The sequence below is a fragment of the Urtica dioica genome, chromosome 6 (assembly GCF_054948205.1).
Source record: "Urtica dioica subsp. dioica isolate 48M chromosome 6, U.dioica_male_clone48M_v1_H2, whole genome shotgun sequence".
In the NCBI taxonomy this organism is placed as follows: domain Eukaryota; kingdom Viridiplantae; phylum Streptophyta; class Magnoliopsida; order Rosales; family Urticaceae; genus Urtica; species Urtica dioica.
Genome location: NC_142761.1, coordinates 1,759,376 through 1,782,608, shown reverse-complemented (window position 1 = coordinate 1,782,608; position 23,233 = coordinate 1,759,376). Strand labels below are relative to the sequence as shown.

General features: G+C 34.2%; 3 protein-coding genes and 1 non-coding gene across 9 annotated transcripts; 2 read left to right on the top strand and 2 right to left on the bottom strand.

Annotated features, from left to right (window-relative positions):
- Nucleotides 1-704: 704 nt before the first annotated feature.
- On the top strand, nt 705-1,364 carry LOC149392787 (putative xyloglucan 6-xylosyltransferase 1). The gene has a single exon (XM_089617046.1). The coding sequence runs from the start codon at nt 705-707 to the stop codon at nt 1,140-1,142; it is 438 nt and encodes a 145-aa protein (XP_089473172.1). The 3' UTR covers nt 1,143-1,364.
- Nucleotides 1,365-7,163: 5,799 nt separating this feature from the next.
- PRMT4A (protein arginine methyltransferase 4A) lies at nt 7,164-12,066 on the top strand. 5 transcript variants are annotated; one of them, XM_089617562.1, is made up of 15 exons: nt 7,164-7,559; nt 7,990-8,052; nt 8,139-8,235; nt 8,330-8,473; nt 8,650-8,753; nt 8,875-8,973; nt 9,093-9,162; nt 9,436-9,532; nt 9,744-9,798; nt 10,058-10,141; nt 10,371-10,448; nt 10,537-10,640; nt 10,984-11,156; nt 11,252-11,376; nt 11,721-12,066. In XM_089617562.1, the coding sequence occupies exons 1-15, from the start codon at nt 7,371-7,373 to the stop codon at nt 11,808-11,810; spliced, it is 1,572 nt and encodes a 523-aa protein (XP_089473688.1). In that variant the 5' UTR covers nt 7,164-7,370; the 3' UTR covers nt 11,811-12,066. The 5 variants fall into 5 exon arrangements, with proteins under 5 accessions (XP_089473688.1, XP_089473686.1, XP_089473684.1 ...); XM_089617560.1 differs by having other exon boundaries at nt 11,246-11,376; XM_089617558.1 differs by having other exon boundaries at nt 7,167-7,559; nt 11,228-11,376.
- A 955-nt stretch (nt 12,067-13,021) lies between these two features.
- Nucleotides 13,022-22,467, bottom strand: OVA2 (tRNA synthetase class I (I, L, M and V) family protein). 2 transcript variants are annotated; one of them, XM_089617121.1, is made up of 22 exons: nt 22,273-22,467; nt 20,472-20,667; nt 19,849-20,003; nt 19,661-19,762; nt 19,408-19,477; nt 19,026-19,138; nt 18,814-18,882; nt 18,506-18,613; nt 17,983-18,124; nt 17,498-17,729; nt 17,127-17,413; nt 16,864-17,000; nt 16,440-16,587; nt 16,162-16,293; nt 15,926-16,054; nt 15,544-15,671; nt 15,278-15,442; nt 15,025-15,150; nt 14,656-14,729; nt 14,274-14,523; nt 13,574-13,753; nt 13,022-13,490 (listed from the first exon to the last, which is right to left on the bottom strand). In XM_089617121.1, the coding sequence occupies exons 1-22, from the start codon at nt 22,366-22,368 to the stop codon at nt 13,242-13,244; spliced, it is 3,288 nt and encodes a 1,095-aa protein (XP_089473247.1). In that variant the 5' UTR covers nt 22,369-22,467; the 3' UTR covers nt 13,022-13,241. The 2 variants fall into 2 exon arrangements, with proteins under 2 accessions (XP_089473247.1, XP_089473248.1); XM_089617122.1 differs by having other exon boundaries at nt 22,263-22,340.
- An 82-nt stretch (nt 22,468-22,549) lies between these two features.
- On the bottom strand, nt 22,550-22,623 carry TRNAN-GUU (transfer RNA asparagine (anticodon GUU)). The gene has a single exon. It is a non-coding gene; the product is annotated as a tRNA-Asn (tRNA).
- Nucleotides 22,624-23,233: the final 610 nt, after the last annotated feature.

The following is a 23,233-nucleotide window of genomic DNA, read 5'->3' as shown; positions in this document are numbered from 1 at the left end:
TCTCTATCTCGTAACAGGTTCGTTACGTTCCTTTCACAAAAAAGTATGTTATTTTTAACACCCGGTACAAAATCTCTGTGTATCCGCATGCTTGGACCAATTTTTTTTTTTTTTTTTAGAAAACCTAGTTGGACGCCGCCGCCTACCCCCTTGGGTCACGGACGTCGTTCACGCGATTCAGATCCGGGGGGAGGGCGATGTTCGCGCGCAGTCGCGATGAGACGGTTCTCGTGTTATGATTGGTGGTCCGGTGGTGTCTTACCTTGACGAAGCTCGGATTCCGATTGTAGAGCCTCTCGCCTGGTCATGCCGGTCGGAACTCTCTGGAGTCGGGACGAGCCTCAGATCTGAACTTCTCTGAAGTCCAAGCGCCGTGTTCTCTGTTCTGGGTGGGCTTCAGTGGTCGCGCGTCGGAGAGCTCTCGGGCGGTCGCGGTCTCAGGCGGTGGTCGGTCGGGTTCGCTCTCGGAGTAGTGGGACAGACTCGTGCTCATCCATCGGGGAATGCTTTTGGCTCTGAGTTTGGGCGATAGATTTGGGGCTCTCCGTCCGTGGAGTTGCGGTTTGGTCCGGGCTGAGTGTGGGTGAGATACCGCTGTTTAGTTTCGTTTTGTTTTTTTAAGCTTTAGGCCTTGTTTGTTTGTTTGGTAGGAAGGATTAAATGATAGATGGATGGATTGTTTTACAAGGGAAAAGAATGGAAAAATGGGCGACGATCAATCGGCGATGGTGTATCTCCTCAACACGGAGAGGGAAAAATGGGCTGAGAAAGTTTATCTCGAGAATCACTATTACCTCCACGGGTATTGGGGGATATTGGTGGACCGTTACGAGGAGATGATCGAGAACTACCACCCGGGATTCGGCGACCATCGATGGCCGTTGGTGACCCATTTCGTGGGTTGCAAGCCCTGCGGGAAGTTCGGGGATTACCCGGTGGAGCGGTGCCTGAGGCAGATGGATCGAGCTTTCAATTTCGGGGACAATCAGATTCTTCAGATGTACGGTTTCACTCACAAATCGCTGGCGAGTCGGAGCGTGAAGAGAGTTAGGAACGATACGGCGAATCCGTTGGAGGAGAGGGACGAGCTCGGGCTTCTTCACCCGGCTTTCAAGGCCGTTCATAAGGTATCGGCTTCTTGATAATGATAAGAAGAAGATTTTTTTTTTTTTTTTTTTTTTTTGGAGGGAAGGGTTATAAGTTATATATGAATTTGATGATACAGGTTAAATTTGTTATGATTTATCAATAGTGCGGGCTGTTTTTATTTTGTTTTATTATTTGTAGTTATTATTATATAATTATCTTGAGGATTAAGATTGTATTGATTTTTGAAGGAATGGAATGAAAAGAAAGGAATGGAAGATAGTCTCTTTTTTGCTTAAAGAGTTATAAGAAGAAGTGTTCTTGTTTGTTAGATTTTTGGTTTTCCTTTTTGGTGTGGCTTGCTTGAGATTCCAAAATGTGATGGTATTCAGGAACTATAATATTAGTCAGACAAGTTTAACATTGGATTGTTCAAAATGTGAAAGGTTTTAAAAAAAAAAAAAAATCTTTTATCTTTCAATTAATGTTTTCTTTGTGCTCGGAGATTTGTCATCTTGATTATTGGTAGCAAACGGAAGTTCCGGTTCCGTTGGTGTGCTTTTGCTATGCTTTTCGGAACCGAAAGCTTCCGGTTGCTAAAACCCAGAATTCCGTCCTTGTCGAAAATGAAATTCCAGTTCTCTTTTCAGAATTCTTGCTTTCCACCCAATAGCTTTGAAAGTTACATGCACTTAAAAAAAAAAAAACGAAACTCCAACAACCGTTGATTTGCCCGACATAAACATGTTTAATGGCTGAGATTGGATGACAGAAACCGTGGTTGAAAGCAAATAGTGTGTTCAGGGCCGGTCCAAACTCACCGGGGACTCTAGGCGATTCAATATTTTGGGGCTCTATAAATATTAATAAAAATTTAAATTTTCAGGATAAAAAATTTAAATTTTTTAGAAAATAGGCCAAAAGTGTAAATTTTTAGGGTAAAAAAATATAAATTTTCTTAAAAATAAGCAAAAAGTGTAATTTTTTTTTTGGGCCCAACCTAATTAGAGGTCCAAGGCACAAGCCTTGCCCGCCTTAGGTCAGGGTCGACCCTTAGCATGTTCAGATTGCTAACGGTAATAAAGCATGACTTTTCTTCCTTTCAATTCTTGCCGCTTCCGATACTCTGTCCGAAATGTGCCTTCCGTTAGGCATTCCTTCGGAAACGGTACTGTCGTTAGCTGAAGATTAGCATTCGGTACGAAAATTTTCGCCAAGTTCTGTACCGAGTGCCCAGGATGAGATTCGTAATCTTGAGAAAATGGAATGAAAGAATTTCGAAATTTTGTTCCTTCGGACGCTCTTCATGAAACTATAAATTTTGTTATGGTGGTTCACGGAATTGAAATATCTGGTATCTTGTGATTTTGTTCATCGTTCTTTTTTTTTCCTAGTGTCAGAGGTTACTTGGGGGAAGATTCTGTTTCGGTTTGGCCGAAATTTCGATTTTTTTGTTGTTGTTGTGAAGGATCGAAATTTTGTTATATTAGAGTTTTTGAGAGAGATAATACAAAACATGATCTTTTATTTGGGAATCTTAAAGAAAGCAATGTATTTTACATTTTTAATCCATCTAATTGATTGATTACACAAGAAAGAGAATGAATGAATAATTTGTATCGTACTGAATGTGAATTTACTATACTACCTCTATCTCTGTAGAATATTTAGATTGATAAAAAAATACTACAATTATAAATTTGGTCAAAGTTTATGGTAGGTCTCAAAATAGCAAATCTACAGTATTCTAAGAAGAAGGACCGTATACAAGTTTTCACAAATTCCCATTTTCTTTTTATGTATAAAAAAGAGAGACAAATCTATGATCACTTTGTAACAATGTTGCCATAAAACTGAATACTTTGTAATTGTAACCAAAATGTCATAATAAAAGCAATAAATTTGTGAAAAACCACTCTCATAAAGTGATCCTATATCTTTTTTAAAAGATAAAATTTACTTAAATTTACATGTAGATACAACCCTTTCACCATAATCCCTTTTTTTTTTTTTTGAAAATTGTAAAGATTTTCCATTAGAAATAGAGTAAATACCCATTAATACAAGGAAAATTGACAACAATAATACCATTTACTTGTCACTTACTAAAAATAAACAAAAACTCAAATATTGACACATTTAATACCAAATCGGTCGCGAATTACAACCAGTCGTGACCAATGTGTTACAAACTCAATTTATGACCGGTTTGGTATTAGATGTGTCAATATTTGAGTTTTTGTTGATTTTTAGTAATTGACATACAATTGATATTATTGTTGTCGATTTCTCTTAATACAATATAATAACACATTAATACAAGCCACACTACATACATTGGGGGATGTTGAAGTTTATCTAACACCAAGTACAAAAAACAGATTAATTTCATTAATAACCTAATCTCTCTATCTCCTAATAGGTTCGTTACGTTCATTTCACAAAAAAATATGTTTCGTAGTATTTTTAACAGCCGGTACAAAATCTCTGTTTATCAGCATGTTTGGACCCAAAAAAATTAATCAATGTGGTAAAAAATTAAAAAAAAATTCCCTTTAACAAAAATTCGGTTCCATTTTGACAACAATCCCCTGGACATGAACATAATTATTTTACTAATTATGTTTAAATAATCGGTACATCATGTACTTTCTTATAAGTTAACATAACTACGTTAATGTATGGAAAAATGACTAGTTGACTGATCGGACAAAAAAAGAAAGAAAAAAAAAGAGAGACTTGTGAGTTGTGACTATCATATGCTTGTCGTTTTGCCAGTATAGTTGGCTACTGAACTTAACGTTGGCTACTGAACTTAACATAGAAGAGAAGCCAGAGTAGTTAGTGTCGTTTTTTTTTTCAAACACTTTCATGAACTATATAAATCAATCAAGTCGCTAAGAAAAAAAAAATCAAGTACAAAACTATGGGTTTTCCAAATGAGAAATTTCATTTTGTAGACCTAAAAACTATCAAAATATCAAGACTAGACTCATTAGTTTAGTAATATCCGAAAGTGGACTTTTAGACACTTTTCGGACAAAAATGCCCTTGCAAGTCCATATATGTATAAAAAGCATCGGATTTCATCGGATTTTGGAGGATTTCATCTGATTTTGAGCACAAATTTTGGGTTAAAAAACTTGGAAAAATCCGATGAATCTCATCGGAGATCATCGGATTTCATCGGAATCCGATGATCTCCGATGAGATTCATCGGATTTTTTCATGTGTTTTTTAGAAATTCTAACTATGAAATTTTTTCCAAAAACGATGCGAAACCCTCAAAATCGAAGCTGAACATATACCCAAATTCTAAAAAAAAAAACCGAAAGTTCTAATCCTAGCGCAACCAATTCGAATGTAACAAGAATTGTAATGAAGATGATTTGAAAATGAGAGAGAAATATGGGTTATTTGAATTTTAAGGGCATTTTTGTCAAAAAAGTGTCAAAAAGTCCAATTTCAGATATTATTAAACTAATGAGTCTAATCTTGATATGTTGATAGTTTTTAGGTATACAAAATGAAATTTCTCTTTTCAAATTCTCAAGAATGATAGCGTGTTACGTGTAGTATGAAACAATTGTGACTATTTAAATGCGACAACTGATAGTAGTAATTTGGACTCCCACCCAACTGGAATTTGTTTCACTTTGAAACTGAATCACACACAGACACTTAATTAAACGTTTAAAGTTAAACCTCTAAAAATTCCACTCTTTCACACTTAATTCGAGCCAGTTACGTTCCAAAGTCCAAACTCCTAGTCCTCAATCGGACAAAGCAGTATATGATTCATCCAATAAATGAAAAGCATTAAATTTACTATCGGGTTTGGTTGTTGACTATTGACGAAGTGGTTTTTTTTTTTGAAACTTCACAATCATGATGATTTAAATACATATTATGTAATTTCTGTTACACTGCTGCTATATTAAAAGTAATCAAAGGTGGAGCTACTTTTTCGAGTTTTTACAAATTATCATTTATCTTAAATTTTTATATTTTCAGTCCAAAATTATATATATATATATATATATATATATATATTTATATTTTTCCTTTTGAAATTTTTTTCTCATATTATTATTATTATATATAAATATAAAGGAGATGAACCCTCTCTCTCTCACATTCGTTTTATTTATTTATTTATTTTTAAACTTTTTTTAATAAGAGATTGAAGCCTAAACACAAGTAGTATTTATTCGCACCGATTTTTTTTAATCAGAAAGATAAAAATACTTTTATAAAACTTTAAATACATTTTTTTTAAACTTAAATATTTATGGACATATCTCTATATATTTCTTCTTTCAAACTAAAATATATTAATTATTCCGCAGCAACGCGCGAGACATATATTGCTTGTACTCCTTATAAAATTAAGAATAATATTTTATGAATAAAATTTGCCCCTTACTATAAATCCTAGTTCAGCCACTACAAATATCAATTACTTATTCGGATTAAATAGTTGTATTCAACAGTCTTCTTATTCCACTTTATTTACATAATACAAATACATTATATCTAAGTGAATATACACTTGCGTAGAAATGATACCAAGCTTTTGTTCCGAAAATATTCACAGAAAAAGAATTTCGGTTATGTTCTGCAATGTATCATATTTTTAAAATATTAGAGTATATTTTAATTTTAATTATTTTTTAAATTCATAAACAATATCAAAACGGGGTGTTCCATTTTCATTTAATTAAAATTTTGATACTATTGAGAATAGACACTCCGTTCTAATTAAACCCGATATTCTGGTACTATTCCAAATGATCACCGAATTTTATCAAGTTTGATTACTAAAATATATATAATAATATCTAGTGATTTTGAAATCATACACAAGTTATATTTAGACAAAAAATACTAGCGATTTTGAATTGATTTTCATCAGCGCCCGTTGATGTGAAATACATGGTGGGCCCCACATACAAGTTGATCCTGCTTGTATTTAACATCATCAATCAGTGATGCCGCTGATGTATATTAGTGTTCATCGATAAAAGCTTATTTGATAATGATAAATCAATATATCAAACTAAATATCAAGCAAACTCCTTAACAAAAATATTTATAGTTGATGAGCGAATCGATCAACTAAAATCAAGAGATCTCAAAGAATGACCTCAAACATGTATAAACCTATACTGAACAATAAATTGATAAAAGTGTTTTGTAAGACGGCTATTCCATATTTGATAGATACAAATATTTATTATAGAGGAAAAAAAAATGCAATGCAGAGCGATAGATCTATAAAGTAGTTGACTTCCACAAGAGCAATAACCGAAAATGAGCTTGGTGAATAAACTGACATGAAGCACGATTAAAACTATGTAAAACATTTGTCTTTTTTTTTTTTCCTCCAGAAAAATTATTGAATAAAAAATTAATATTTATCATTGCACATCATCTCAAAAAAATATTTAGCCTCTCCTCAAATAGAACAAAAATTTATAGGATGAGTTTCGAAACTCCCCGAGGGAAAACGCGTTTTCAAGGTTTCAAAGGGTTGTGAACTTGTGATCATTTGAATTATTAACGAGAATGTGTTATTAAATTTATACTTTCATTTTATTATTATTTTTTAATTAAATAGTGTCCTATGTTATTTTTTATTTTGTTATACAGATCAGATCTAGCGGGGTTTTTTTTTTTTTTGCTGATAAAGTGATAGTGTCCTATTATTGTTATCTTTTTTTGACAGAATTTATTTAGCAAAAAAAAAAAAATATCAATCTAAATGGAAAAGGAGTAAAAGTCTCCCACCGGCCACCACCACTCAACTTTTGTGCCCATGACACCAGCTTATAATCCGACACACAGGATCTTTCCCCACTCCGAACCCACTATCACTCGTCCAATCACAAGCTACACATCACTGGACCACTGTAAGCTTCCGTGTCAGCGACTATAAACATCCAAAAATAAAAATATCAAGAGCCACGCGCGTGACTAGTCACGTGCCTTCCCTTCCCTCGAAAAGAAAAGCCTCTTCTACAGTATCGCACTCTCACTCACACCACAGGCATTAAAACATACAGTGAGACGCATTATAAAAGCCTTCGTGGCTTTCAATTGAGATTTTTTTCGTTTCACTTTTGGCGGCTCTTAAAAATTCGAAGCACTCTCTCTAGAAAAGCCTTTTCTCCTCCGGAAAACCCTAATTTTTTCCTTGAAGCTCTCTTAGATATACAGATATATACGCCTGTATATACGCCGATTTTTTTTTACTGGAGCCTTTGACCTCGGAGAAGGCGACGATGGAGAAACATCACGAGTTTGCTCTTGCCTCAGTCTCTGAGCTCAGTTCGTCTTCTTCTTCTTCGCCGTCATCTTCGGCCGCGACTGCTCGATTCAGCGCCGATTCCGGAGTACCGGAGATTCGATTTCACCAGGAATCGGAATCGGAATCACTCGGTACATTCAATGTCGATCTCCGCACGGCTCAGGTTCGGTAGTCTTTTCGATTGAATCATTTTGTCTGATTTTCGGTTTTTTTTTTTTAATTTTTTTTTAATTTTTTAATTTTATATTTTTAGCTTGACTTTAGAGAGAGTGAAGGAGAACGTGGAAGTTGACAAGTAGGCAGATCTTTTGTGGAGAAATTGTTCGGATTCTGAGAAATTTGGGAAATAGAATATGAAATGACGTTTAAAGCATTTTAGATGTGACTGAAGAGATTAGCTGACATTTGAATAGTGGCATTGTTATTGTCTTTCGAGATCTAGTTTAGTATCACTTTTCTTTTTAATTTGTTAATTTAAATGTTTCTTATGAATTTATGATCGGCAAACCAGAATTACTTGCATTTTGTTGCATAAATAATGATTCCGAAGATTCTGATATCCTTTTCTTTGCCAATTTCTGGTGCTCGGTCAGCTGTTCAAGCTAACCTCAGTAAGCTCAGTGTGCATATCAGAAGAGGCGGGTGTAGGAAGTGAGGTAAAACCATAAATATTCTTACTGATTTTGAGAGGATTTTATTAGAAAGGTTTCAATTAATTCGTTTATTTTATCTCTTCAACAAGAAGTATTCGAGAGGATTGGCTATCCAGTTTAGAAGCGAGGCTGAGGGCAAGGCCTTCCATTCAGCGTTTGAGCAGCTAAAGAACTGTGGCGATGAAGGTGAAGATAAAAAAACTATGCTATGGAAGAATATTAATTTCTTACTGTATTTAATACGTATTTTAAAATATTATGTACTTATCACCTCTTGCAGAATCTCGGCTACCGAATGGAGGAACATCAATTTCTAAAAGCAAGTTTGATGATAAAATAGAAGAATCTTCTGCGAAAATGTACTTCCATTACTATGGGCAACTTCTACATCAGCAAAACATGCTTCAGGATTATGTAAGAACAGGTAATTTGAGTGAGATGTGGTATCTCCTTCCCTGTTTTTTGCTCTACTAATGTTTTTTAGAATTCCCAAGTGTTTTTCTTGCTGAAATAAATAATTAGGCCTAATTAAATAGTTTGAAATTATTTCTAGAGCAATATATATACACATAATTTGAGTTTTTGCTCACATTTTCTCAGGAACATATTACGCTGCCGTCATGGAAAACAAAAGTGATTTTTACGGCAAGGTGGTGGTTGATGTCGGTGCTGGTAGTGGTATTTTATCCCTATTTGCTGCTCAGGTAGAATTTTCTATATCACCTATTTTTCAAGCATACAGTTATGTCATCTTTGATTGAGAGTGTGAAACATATTTGTTCGCTTTGTTTTCTATTAGTCATCTGTTTGTTTTACTCTTTCTAGGCCGGTGCAAAACATGTATACGCTGTTGAAGCATCTGAAATGGCAGAATATGCACGCAAATTAATTGCTGGGAACCCAGAATTGAGCCAACGAATAACAGTGAGGCTTTTTTACGTTTCAACTTCTTTTGTTCTGTAGTGTATTTTGATTTATTCTATGGGGTTTTATTTTGTGTGATATTTACCTTCTCATTCGTCTGTTTGGTGGGGTATAATTAGGTCATCAAAGGTAAAGTCGAGGATGTTGAATTACCAGAGAAAGCAGATATTCTTATCTCAGAGCCAATGGGTTAGTTTTTACCCTTTCTTTTATTTTACTACTAGGCTTGCATTGATCCTTAATCAGTAGGAATACATTGTTAAGGGGTTTTGGTTTGTTTTTCTTTTATGTTTATTCTTTTTGCTTGCTTCACCTTCTTTAAGTTGCTTTACAGACCATCGATAAAAAAAATATTGATTTTTAATTCTGTGTAAAATTTGGCTTACTTTAGCTGTATTGTCTAAATTTTCTGAAACTAGAGTAATTATAATTATTTTTTTTTCCTTTCTTTCTTGGTTGTAGGAACCTTATTAGTCAATGAGAGAATGCTAGAGTCTTATGTGATTGCAAGGGATCGATTTCTTGTTCCAAGTGGAAAAATGTTTCCTACAGTTGGAAGGTAGTTTCTCAAACTGGTCTTGCTTTATTTATTTATATATTTATGTAATATTAGACTGCGTCTTTATTATAAAGCATTTTATTTTGGTCAGTTATGGTGTGTTTATGTCGTGCAAGCTACTATGAAATTTCGATATATATATATATATATACATATATATATATATTTCTCTTACTTTTTTAAGCTCATAATTTGATGATTACTTCTGTAGGATCCACATGGCGCCTTTCAGTGATGAATATCTGTTTGTTGAAATTGCGAATAAGGTGCGTATATTATCAAGGAACTTCCCTGTTTATGTCTTTATACAGCAATTTAGTCCAGTAGATCTGGTATGGGAAACTCTAATTAACCTGCCATGCTTATCTCCAATTGTTTGTTCGATCGATGTGTTTTGAATTCTGTGATAAGAATCTAGATTCAGCTTCCTAGATAATGCTTTCTCTTAACTGCTGTACCTATCGCGTTATTTGCTCAATCGTATTTTGCTACACATCTGAATAATCGTGCTATTCCTTTATGCAGGCACTTTTCTGGCAGCAGCAGAACTACTATGGCGTTGATTTGACAGCCTTGCATGGATCCGCATTTCATGGTTATTTTTCTCAGGTATGTATTGCTTGGATTTCTATTTGGATATTTGTTGAAATTTTCAGATTTGTTAAGTTTATTTATATCCGTATGTGAGTCCTAGGTGTATAGTTTATGCATTAAATTCGTGTACTCTTAATTTTTACAATGTTTCTCTCAATCGTTTCAGAAACCTTAATATAAAACATTTAAACTTCTTGGCATGAGACATCCAAGTTCTTGTTTAAAATTCATTATTGTCATACAGCCCGTCGTGGACGCTTTTGATCCGCGATTACTAGTATCTCCATCGATCTCGCACGTCCTTGACTTCACTAAAATTAAGGTATCCAAGTAATTCTCAGCTTTCTGATCCCCACAGTAATTCATGGCTATATCACTTATTTAATCGCTGCAACAATCTTTTCCTTCAGGAAGAGGAGCTATACGAGATCGATTTACCGCTACGGTTTATTGCCTCGGTGGGCACCAGAGTCCATGGACTGGCGTGCTGGTTCGACGTTTTATTCAACGGAAGGTAAATACCACACCCATAGCATATATAAACAGATAGTCACTGAATTATCTTACTTGTGGCATTTTGGTTTCCAAAACTAATTTTAATGAGCAAGTTAGTATTCAATTTATTGATCGAGGTCTAACATCTAAAGAGCTTGAATAACTTGTTTATGTTTCAAAGAGTATACTCAAACAATGCAAAAATGATTCAACTTTTAGTTGGTGTTTAAATGGATAGATTGTAATTTAACGAGTCTTTACATAGAATTAACAAGATATTTGATGACTATGTTGCTCATGAAATTAGTATATACATTAATACTTGGCCAATATTTATGTTTTTATCGCTGTTGAATCTCCAGCACTGTTCAGAGATGGCTCACCACAGGCCCGGGAGCTCCGACAACTCATTGGTACCAACTACGATGCGTTCTCTCTCAACCAATCTACGTAATGGCCGGTCAAGAAATCACCGGACGGCTCCGAATGGTCGCCCACAATGCTCAAAGCTATACCTTGTACCTAACGCTCTCCGGTAATCATTTATCCATCGAGTTCTATATATATAGAGTTCTTTTTTATTTAATTAATTATTATTCTTCATAGTTAAAATGTGGGGCCCAGGAGCAGAGCAAGGAGGGATTCTTCAAACATCGTCGTGCAAACTTGATCTGAAAGAACCTTACTACAGAATGTCGCAACCACAAGCTTATGCAATGCCCCAAGATCAGCAACCACCTCAAATACACACTCAGGTACATATGTATATATATATATATATATCATTATTACTGTTGGATTATAAAGAAATCTCCGAATACGGATTTCTCTCTTATGCCTTGAATCGTCTTTTATAGTTAGGAATCGAGAAATTTGGGCATATTATTAGATCACAAGAGCAAAATTGCCGACTATACATAGAATTTCCATTTTGTAAAAAGAAAAGTCCCCATTTCAAAGCCTTAGTGGTGAAGAATATTGTATATTATTTTTTCTATTAGACCGTGGTTTTCTTGTATAAAAAATTAGTCAGATTGTGTATTTTTTTTTTCTTTTCATGTTGTTGTCTAAGACCTTAAATAACATTGGGTTGATTTAGGATATACCAATTCAATCGCAGGAATTAGAAGATGTTGACTTGCTTGCACAAACATCTCCAAGTTCAGGTGCACAGCTTTTAACACATTGATTCATTGAGTGAATTATTTAGTTTTTTTTTTTTTCTTTTTAACATATGTTTCTAAACTTTCAAAAGTCTTTGATTTCATGATGATTTATTTGTTCTTAATTTTATATTTTTAATTTATTCGTTTCGACATGTGTTTGTAACATAGATGTTATATTATAAAGTCGGAGGTCTGTCGGTCCCGTCGGTCCGCAACCTCGTCTTTAATTTTCCCTCAATCAGTCAGTGTTCAGGGTTCGTCCCTGTAAATTGCCATCCATTATTTTCTCCTCTATTATTTTGCGTGGTTTTACAATTTTTGGACATCGTTGTTTGGTATATAAGCTCTTTTTATTTATAAGATAATACAAATGACACTGAAATATTATTTTAGATAAAATCGCTTCAGATGAGTGACTAATTATGAGCGATAATTAGAAATTGGATGGATGTATAAGAAGAAAAAAGAACTATTTTTATACATAAATCTAATTTTTGAAAAAAAAGAAATATATGAATTTTAATTGTTGTATCGAAACTTATATAAATTGTGAGCGACTATAATTAGAAATATATTTTTAACCTCAAAATATTTATATTTTTAAGTTCGGTGTTTTTTTTAAGAGTGCAACTATGATTTTGATGAGAAAGAAGTTTGAAAACATGATCACTTCACGGAAATCAGGTACTCGTTTTCTTAGCTTAAAGTTGTGGAATCATAACGTTTTATTCAGTCATAATTTAAAACACTAATTTTAGAAGCGAAACGATTTGAACACATTGTTTATGAATGAATTCGAGTGTTTATAGTGTTTAACTCTAAAGTTTCTTTATACACTATATCATACTATTATAATTTTCTTAATTTTTTCCTTGAATAAAATTTCATAATGATAATTATAATTTTTTATTTTATAAATTTGACTACCTATTATGGTTCCAAAGAATCGTAACAAAAGTAACACCCTTGCTCGCCAATTCTGTTTTTGATGCACTAACAAAAGTAGAAGTAACTTGAAGATGACGATTAGATATGACATTCATTCTATGATCCGTAGAGTGCAAATTAGCTTACTTGCGTACGGTCCAAAACCCCAATCCAAAACCCCAATTTCTTAGAAGATACCGCGTTTATCATCCATGGGCAAGAAGGTGCACAACAAATCAAATTTAATACTTTGTGCTCCAAATTATTTGTAATAAAAAATAATTGCATAATCTTTACCATATACTCCTTAGACATGAATCATTTTCTTCTATAGCAAATAAGAAATTCTCTAGCGCGGGACAAAAAATTGCAACTGGATAATTTTTTTATAAACAAATTAGTTAGTAAAGAACCATTTCATAATTAAAAAAAATCAAACAATAAATGATTTTTTTTTATTTATCTGTAAAAGAAACAAAGTTTGAGTTTAATAAATATGTTAATTTGGTTCTCCAATAGGGAGATTTTCAAGTGGCCACCGCAACGGCCGGGGATCGATGCTTGACATCAACCACGTTGAAACATCGTGAACAAAGAGTCGGGTGTTCGTCAAAAGACCCAACTTGTGTCGAGAAATTCCAACACCTCTCACACTTAGACCCCTCGGCGCGTGACACGCCGATCCACACTTTCGTGTTCTCTCCCACGAGGCATTCCCCGGAATATGGTATATTCTCCGCTGCCCCGTTTCCCACCGAAGGAAGAATAATCTCCGCCTGCGTCGAGACAAAAAAAAAAAAAAAAAATCTAAGACCTAGAGAAATAATTAAAATATAAATATTTGTTTTTTTGTATTTACCTGAGAGGTTAGGAATATGCGGTGCAATGTATCGGCTTCGTTATCCGCTTTGCTCATCTCGCTAAGCCTGGTTGCCAGGCTGGCGTCAGAAGTGCTGAGATAGACTTTGGCTTCCAAGCTCGAGCCGATCAATTTTCCGCCTCGGGCGACTTCGAGGACTCTGTTCACCTCCGTCCTCAACTGATGATCAAGAGCGAATTGGTTTATTTGTGGTTAGAAAATAGTTTTTTTTTTTTTTTTTTTTTTTAAGCAAATGGTCATCAAACTTTTGAAATACATTAGTACTTCTATATAAATATAAAACTTTATTTTGATGAAATCCGACACCTAAACTACTTAAAAACTTATTTGCAAACTTAAATTACTTATTTACAGTTTCAAAGTTTTACTGTAAAGCAGTTTTACTCTTAGCAATCTTAAGGTTGTGCAAAGTTTTTTTTTTTTTTTTGGGTATTTTTCGATATAAAATTATAAATAATTTTTTTTATTAATCAACTTAAAAACTTGATAATTTTATGAATAAAAAAAAAAGGAAAATACTAAATACATATTGCACAGTTTTAGATTGTTGAGTAAGATAAATTTTAGATTTTATTTGAAAAGATAAAAATGCTACAAATCAATTTTACTCAGAAAATTAGTTTAGGGCGAATATGTCACTAGCATTTTAGTTCAGGGACTATTTTTGTCTCGGTGTTACCTCGAGAATGTTTGCCCAGAATTGGACTTCTTCGGTGGGGAAAGAGAGCCGCTTTCGGTTCGGACTCGGCCATCTCGACTCGAAGACAAACTCGGCGACGGACCCGTCTTCTTGGGTGTACGGGAACGGGAGGTTTTGCCAGGTGTCCTCCGCCAAGTGGGGCAATATGGGAGCGATCACACGTACGATGGAAAAGAGATGCTCTGCGAGGACGGTTTGGCAGCTTCTCCTTGTGAAACTACTTGTGCCTCTATATTATTATTATTATTATTATTATTATTATTATTATTATTATTATTATTATTTTATATTACACTCTTTATTCCACACATATTTTCGATTGTAGTTTTCAACAGATTGAAAGTAGATAAAAGATATATACCCGACATATAGGCGATCTTTCGCCACATCGAAGTAGAAGTTCGAGAGATCGACGATGACAAACCGTTGGATCGCCTGTCGCAATCAACAACCATTAGGAAGAAAGCCAATAATTATATTTAATTAAATTATAATAAATTGATTTATTTTCTGCTGGAGTATTCGGAGCATCAGAAATCAAAGCCCTATTTGATAATAAGATCTTTTCTTTCAAAGATCTCAGGGATATTAATAAATCTCTTTGTGGCTTTCTGCTCTAGTTAACCGATCTTATTCGAGATTGACCGAGCATTTAGTAATTTCTCCTAAAACATAAATAAATATTATAAATTGATTAACGTTGCAGTGACTTTCTACTACAAGAAAATACCTGAAAGATCTTGAAGAACTGGTAGTTATCGTAGTTCTCATTGATGTTGTTCACGACGCTTTCTAGCTGGAATAGTGCGTGCCGATCAATCATCGGAAGCTCATCGTACGAAACCGCATAATCAGCCTGCCAAATATTATACCATATTACATAAAAGTCTAAACACGATTTTATAAAGTTTTTCGCCTTTCAATTATTATCTTTTTTTTTTTAAATTACATAATGCCAGAATACGAAGAAAAAAAAAACGTACATTCCAATCATGCAAATTTCCCAAGAGGTATCGCAAAGTCCCTCGGAGCTTCCTGTAGACATCTGAAATCTGGCGTAATACTTGAGAGCCAATCATTACATCGGTTGTGTAGTCGACACTCGAAACCCATAGCCTCATCACATCGGCTCCATAACCAGGAGCTTCCTATGAGCAAAAAGATAAAAACGAGACCTTTTTAAGCAGTCTTTTCCCACGGGAAAAAAAAAATTGTTGGTGTTAGAACGTGTCAAAATTCGAAGACCAACCTTTTGGTTTTTTCCTCCTTCTATCACGCTTTTTGGGTCCACGACGTTGCCTAAAGATTTGCTCATCTTTAGACCCTTATCGTCCAATACAAACCCGTGTGTTACAACACTGGAATACGGAGCTTGCCCTGTAATAAGATTATAATAGATTCATGTGATGTCTCACCGGATTATACTACAAAATATGATCTAGGAGTCAATCAGCCAAATGCTCTCTCAATTACGCTTGAAATTAATGGAATGTTTCAGAAAATATGATAACTAGAAGGAAAAGCATCTCAATGTAGTCAATGTTCAGATTCGGTGACAATCATTGAATGTACAAAATAATCACAAAACAAAGAGTACAAAAACAAAAAATCATGAGCATTCCTAGATTCACCTTTTGTAGCAACGCTAGTTAATAGCGAACTCTGGAACCAGCCACGGTGCTGATCTGTGCCTTCAAGATACAAATCTGCAGGAAAACTAAGTCCTTTCCTTCTTCCCAAAACTGCAGCCCATGAAGACCCTGATATAGAAAACCCGAAACAAAACTAGGTTTTATAAACAAGCTAAAGTAGGGATTTAGGAGTAGTGGTTAACATTTATCTCAACGTTAAGAGAGTTTACGAATACCTGAATCAAACCATACGTCCATTGTGTCAGTCCCTTTTACATACTCTGAAGCTTTGTCGCGATATTTTTCAGGGAGAAGATCCTCGACCTTCATATACCACCAGGCATCACTACCCTTTTCCTTTATTATAGCTACAATACAAACAAATTTAGGAGTAAAATATTATTGGTTCAATAGCTACCTAAAGAGAAACTAGACATATTTACCCTCTTGTAAAGACAATGAGACTACAAAAAATAATAGCAAAAACACGAGCTAACAAATGGTTGGTTCTTACAGTTGATATAGGCAATAGTCTCTTCATTCATTAGAGGCTCCTTAGTCAACACATGATAAAAAGCTGGGATTGGAACACCCCATGTCCTTTGACGTGAAATACACCAATCAGATCGGCTAGAAGTCATTGCAGAAATTCTGTTCACTGCCTAAATAAACAATTCCCATGCACAGAAAAAAGCAAACACAAATAAGCTATCTAGTATAAAGTACCAACAGATATTAATAAATGAATTATAACTAGCCACATGTTAGTGCAATAACAATGTACGATCATTAATCATTCGAGACAATTGGAAATAAATTAAGGACTAGAAATTGGAGAGGGCAAATAAAAGAAAAAAAAATTAGACGAGCTCCAGAAGCAAGAAAATGTCAAATTTATAGAAAGAAACGGAGAGAAATATACAGTTTATTATCAGTACCTGAGAAGGAACCCATTTAATATCACCAATTGCCTTCATGGCTTCTGGGCGGAACCCTTCGACCGATGCAAACCACTGCTCAGTTGCCCTGAATATCGTCGGCTGTTTTGTTCTCCAATCATATGGATACTTGTGTGCTTCATGGAAGAGAAAGAAAATGGCAGAGTTATTATCACAGCTTCCACAGGTTATTTTACCCTCGAGCAAAAAGGTAAAGAAACTATTGTCAGTTTGTTTAAAAGCAACTATGAGATATGACTTACGGTAAGCTTCTTCCATAAGAAGCGACAAATGCTCGTCCAGATACTTCACCACAGCAGTATTTCCATCTCCGAGGACATCAAGCCCGTTGAATTGCCCGGCTTCTTCAGTAAACTTACCCTCGTCGTCAACAGGGGAAATTAGTGGGAGTCCGTACTTCAAGCCAGTCACATAATCCTCTTGCCCGTGCCCGGGAGCCGTGTGAACGAGTCCAGTTCCCGACTCTGTTGTAATATAATCTCCTCCAACGACAACAGGGCATTCCTTGTTACTGACTGGATGAGTATACCTGAAAATCCAATCAAGAAATTTTTTTAGCTCTGTAAATTGTCGAATCATCTTTGAGCCAACATAAAGTGATAAAAGTAAGCACCTGCAGTTTTCAAGGTCAGAACCCGAGAGTGTTTTCCTGACCACAAGCTTCACACCCCATTTTGCCTCCAGAGCTGAAACAAGGTCCAGAGCCACAACAAGAAAAGGCTTCTTTTCTTCCTTCAAAAGGTTTCCGAATTTCTGTTTTTTATTTCCAGAAGACGAGGAGACGTCTTCTGAGAGTGACTGTACTTCAACTACGGCATACTGAAGCTTGGCATTCACAGCAACAGCTGTAAATCATTAGGAAAAAAAAAAAAAAAAATTATAAAGTCAAAACCATGGAGAAAATAAATTATAAAGTTAAAATCATGGAGAAAATTCCCCAGGAACTTCCAATAAATAGCTAATTTGTATCACTGGACAAGACGGGTAAACAATGGATAACACAGCCACAATTAAATCAAATTTACTTTAGTTGAATGCACTTATAACTCGGTACACCATTACATATAATGCAATTAAATCTAAAGGAATAATACCCACCAGCATTCGCGGGAATAGTCCACGGAGTTGTGGTCCAAATAGCCAATGACAGATTCGGGAGATATTCATCTAATAAGCCACCGGAGGCGCTCACCATTCTGAAACCAGCATATATGCTTCTTGAAACATGCCCCTCGGGGTACTGTATATAGCAATCCAATTGTTTTAGCAAGAAGAAGAAGAAAATGTAACTTGGTAAATAATTAGAGTGTAACAGACTGATCAAGATTTTACGATCAGCAAATGCAAAGTAGAACACCTTCATCAGAAAATGGAAAATTCCTCCTTTCTTCATAAAAAAAATGATAAATCATCGTGAATCTCAAAAGAGCTCCTATAATCTTTTATCTAGACAAATGAAAGTTCTAAAATAAAGCACAAATGCAAGAATATGTCTAACCTAAATCATAAGTATTCAAATAGCCCTAAAAGAAAACGTTATTCGATAAACAGTATATAAAATAAATAGAAACAGAAATAGGGAATTTGATGTTGGCTAACGTATTATGAATTAGTTACTTACCTCTAGCTCAGCTTCTGCAAGGGCAGTTCTCGATGAGGGACTCCAATGAACTGGTTTCCTACCTCTGTAGATATAACCTTTTAGTGCCATCTGGCCAAACACTTCGATCTACCAATTATATGAAACGGGTCAAACAAACTAGTAAAAACATAATCTCATTTGACAAGGGAAATGATTGTCGACACAAAATCGACAAATTCCGAAATTGACGTTCGTACTATCCCCTAATTTTCCATGACATGATTTGTATACAGGAAAAACCTATTCCATAAATTAACATGTAAAAGAAGCTGTATTAGCGGTAATACCTGGGCAGCTTCATATTCTGGGTCAAGGGTTAAGTAGGCATTATCCCAGTCCGCCCACACTCCATATCGCTGCAACAACATAAAAAAAACGCTTGAATTCTTTAGGAACATTTGGGAAAAAATGTATCTAAAATTTAATCAACGACTTAAAGACGAAACAGATGTGTCAACTGATCAATTAACTAAATGGGAAACAATGAAGTAAAATATACCTTGAACGATGCCATCTGATTTTTTACCGTTGCTTTGGCAAATTTAGCTGCCTTCGCTCTCAACTTTATCGGTGTGAGATCCTTTCTAGCATTTTCATCCAGAGACTGAAGAACTAATATTAAAAAATATGGACCAACATATGGTAAGGAACCATGAAATCTCATCAACAGTTGGAGCTGATGTATTAGTAGTGCATTATGATATAATATAAGCAAATTTTGAAATTTATATTGAAATTTTTTTGTTTATCTTGCAGATGAACAAAAATAAAAGTATCAATAATTATATAAAAAAAAAATATATATAGAAATATCTTATTGGATTCAAATAGAAAATTGGAATTGGAGTTTATAGCAAAGCAACATGCAAAAATATACTTGCCTTTCAACTCAATTGGTAAGCCATGGCAATCCCAACCAGGAATATACCGAACTTTATAGTTTTGAAGAAGCTGCCACAGGGGAAAAAAGATAATACATTCATTAGCTTTAAAACAACGAATCAAATATAATCTGACGGGTCAGGTTGTCACTAAGATCAAAAGACATTAACAATCATGATAACAAGTTAAAATGTTAGTTCACATGAAGCTTAAAAACAGAATTTGCAAGGCTAATAGTTATGCAGGCAATACCTTATACCGATTAATTATGTCCTTCAAAATCTTGTTTAGAGCATGTCCCATGTGAAGATCACCGTTTGCATATGGAGGACCGTCATGGAGGATAAAATTCCCCTAAACAACGTTCTCAGTAAGATTTTTATTTTTATTCTTATCTTTTATAACCAAAGTATATAACCAAATTTGAGTTAGAAACGCACCCCTGAATTTTTCTCACTAACTCTACTGAAAACTTGGTTATCATCCCATATTTTCTGAATCTCCGGTTCCCTTGTCAGCGCATTTGCTCTCATTCCAAACGCCGTCTTAGGCAAATCAACTGTATGCTTATATTTTCCATCTTCTTGAGTCGCCCCTAAATAATTGAGGCGAGGCATAAGCCTCAAATATTACATAAATTATAGATATATATCTTCAAATTCACTACCATAATTTGTCATATTTGGTTTTTAAGTTTTAAACACCACTAAAGTCAAATACTCACTTGAATCATAAAACTACATTACATTAGACTATAGATTGCTTAAACGTCAAAAGGAATGTCGGAGAAGTAAAAGAAAAACCAGAAGAAGATTTCGGAGAAGATGTCATAGAGGCAGAAGAAGAGAAGAAAAAATTTGAAGACGCAATAGTCGATTATTACAAAATTTCCTTTTTTACGTTGGGTCGTTTTTATAGAGAGGGTTTATCAAAAGCCCCCACCAAAAAAAAGCCCAAAAATTCACATAATTCGAATTTTTTTTCTTCCTGTTAACTCGAGTTCTAAACATGCACTGCTATTTTTCCTATCTCATTTTATAATAGTCACAAAACAACGACTCACCATCAGAGGCTTTCTTTGCGGCCATTACAGGACCTCCTGATCTTCTTTTTGACGAAGAAGATAAATTCTGAGTAGAACACGTACAGAATTGTGCTACACTGAAAAGGCTGAACGATCTTACTGTTGAACTCACTTTGGTATAATACAAACGGCCTGGCGTTTTCCTAAACGATGAGCAGGTTCTTTGTGGCAAAACCTGAAAGCATACAACAGAGCTCATCACTAACTTTTAACCAACAATTTTCTTGGAGACCTGAGATGTTAAGAGGAATTTAAATCAAAACAAATCTAACAACCTCAAAAACCAGTCGTGAAACTATTTTTTTTTTTTACAATTACATTTAATGCCGGGTGTTTATAGTTAAATAGCTAATTGAAATGAATGAATTTGTAATATAGTCAAAATGTGTACTAACATGTTTCAATAAAAAAAATTTATCATGTAATTTTTGAACTACTATGCCGAAAACTTGAAACTGTGGTTATTTTTTTAATCATTTAGTTACGGCTATTTTGTATATTGTCTTACAACTCTTAGGAAAGACAAAAAAAAAAAAAAAAAAAAAAAAAAAAAAAAAAAAAAAACTGATAGAACGATAGTGAAAGAGGAAGGTTCGTAGCATTTTTGAAACAAAATGTATCTACATAGGTAAAATACAGTTGCAGAAACATAGATTCTTAATCAGGTCCTCGCTAATAACTAAAATGAAGAGGAAAATCGTTGTCTGTTTTAAAATATATAAACACTAAGGACAAGTCCAGCAAAAATATATATAGTGATTCACATTGAAGCACTGTGAAGATTCATCTCTCCAAGAAAGATCATAACATCTGAAAATACTTCAACACAAATTAGAAAGGTTCAAAGAGAGAACAGAAATGAAGACATGAATTTTGACAACCCAATACATGAATGATTTTGGCGATAACCAAAAACTCATTTCCAAAAAAACAATACGTCCGAGTACGCAGTTGCTTCTATAAACTCCTGCTAATTTATATTAGCACAAATTCAAAAGAACAAAAGCAGAAAGTAAATAATTTTACCTGCAAAAGTTTATACCTAAACACAAATTAGTTAACAAAAGCACAACTAACAGCCAGAGATGTTACTCTTTACGGAATACACAAAATTAACCAATCACTCATTCTGATAGCTGAGAAACTTAAGCAGCAAAATATATATATATGAAAACTAGAGATATCAGCAATGGAAAGATCCATATGAGGCAAGAAAACAGTAATTCAAACTAGACCTACAAACAGTAATTCAATGAACACGCACAGAAATCTTATGCGAGTTCGATCACGAACTTGATTATGGTTCAGAAACAATCCAACGGCAAAACTGGACGATTCATTGATTAATTTCTTAAGCATCCTCGTAAACAATGGCTTTGAAGAGTGATTGATGAACAATCCAAAGCGGTCAAATAGAAGCAAGATAAATCCGAATCTACAAGCTCCAATTTCTCTCAACAATCCACCAAAAATAAAATGCCAGTAATCATTCGCGTTTAGCAAGAGAAACCAAGCGAAAGCAAAGTCAAACAGCTGAGCGAAAAATTCAAAGCAATAGAAATTCCAAACACAAAAAGCACCAATAGAATAAGAGACGATTTCATAAACTGGTTGCTCAAAAACACAATTCCACAGAAAATGCCTTAATCAAGTTCCACCTAGAAACCGTATCACAGTGTTCCGAGCAATCACTTCTCAAAAAAAAAAAAAAAAAAAAAAAAAAAAAAAACGAAGGAAAACGATGAAGAGAGTTTAGGAATCTATATATACATATATATACCCGAGAAGGAGATGCGTAGAGAACAGCCATGGTGGCAGAGTTTGAAGCGTGATGACTTGAAGGAGAAGAAGAAGCTAATGATTTGAAAAACGACATTTGTTTTTCTGCGTTTTCAGTGGCTGAGAAAGGAGAGACAGAGCTTCTTCTTCATTTTTGAGCTCGAGACTTCAAAGTTAAAACAACAAACTGATTTCGAGGATAATTTCACAATATACACACAGGATTTTTTTTCTTCATAATCTAGTCATGATTTTAGGAAAAAAGAAAAAGATATAATCGCTAGAAGGAGGGGTCGAACCCCCGACCTTGTGGTTAACAGCCACACGCTCTAACCAACTGAGCTATTCCAGCTGCTTGGTAAAGAAAAATGTCTCATAATAAAAATCTAATTTTCTTAATTGTGAATTTTTGTTTTTCAAGTATATTTTGTAAATTTATTAGTCATTCTATCTATCCTACAAGGGTTCACTCATTTGTTTTACTAAATAAAAATATTATTGTTACATTTTTGGGAAGTAAATTTTTGTTTTTTCTTTGAAACAATGAAGTAAAAAATATTTAATCGTAAGATATATTGATTAGTACCTACTTGATTAGTATTGGGAACTAAGACCAAACTAATGTTACCAATGAGTATACTTGTAAAGTTCTGACTTTCAGAGATGTGAGGTGAAATATTGACTTATTTCAATACTCAATATCAATAAATACACCGTTTAACAATAGGTATTTTAGAAGAAAACAATTACAAAATAAAATTAAAATGCAAAAAAAACTCATATATACATAAAGAATTGAGTACAAGATAAAATCAGTTACATAAAAATTACTACATATTAATGATCGACTTGATTTATTGCTCATTTTAGAGGAGTGGATAGAATCTTTGAAGTTACTCATTTTAGGTTTGTCACTAATCATACCACGACTTGATATGAGAATATATATACTTAGTTAAGTT

What these genes read in the sequence shown, in the direction of transcription:
- LOC149392787 (XM_089617046.1), top strand. Translation starts at nt 705, where the DNA reads ATGGGCGACGATCAATCGGCGATGGTGTATCTCCTCAACACGGAGAGG.
- PRMT4A (XM_089617558.1), top strand. Translation starts at nt 7,371, where the DNA reads ATGGAGAAACATCACGAGTTTGCTCTTGCCTCAGTCTCTGAGCTCAGT. An exon ending in AAAGAACTGTGGCGATGAAG is followed by an intron (nt 8,236 to 8,329) that starts GTGAAGATAAAA and finishes CACCTCTTGCAG; the next exon opens with AATCTCGGCTACCGAATGGA. An exon ending in TCTTATCTCAGAGCCAATGG is followed by an intron (nt 9,163 to 9,435) that starts GTTAGTTTTTAC and finishes TCTTGGTTGTAG; the next exon opens with GAACCTTATTAGTCAATGAG.
- OVA2 (XM_089617121.1), bottom strand. Translation starts at nt 22,368, where the DNA reads ATGTCGTTTTTCAAATCATTAGCTTCTTCTTCTCCTTCAAGTCATCAC. An exon ending in TTAAATGGGTTCCTTCTCAG is followed by an intron (nt 16,588 to 16,863) that starts GTACTGATAATA and finishes TTGTTTATTTAG; the next exon opens with GCAGTGAACAGAATTTCTGC. An exon ending in AAAGATCGCCTATATGTCGG is followed by an intron (nt 14,524 to 14,655) that starts GTATATATCTTT and finishes ATAATAATATAG; the next exon opens with AGGCACAAGTAGTTTCACAA.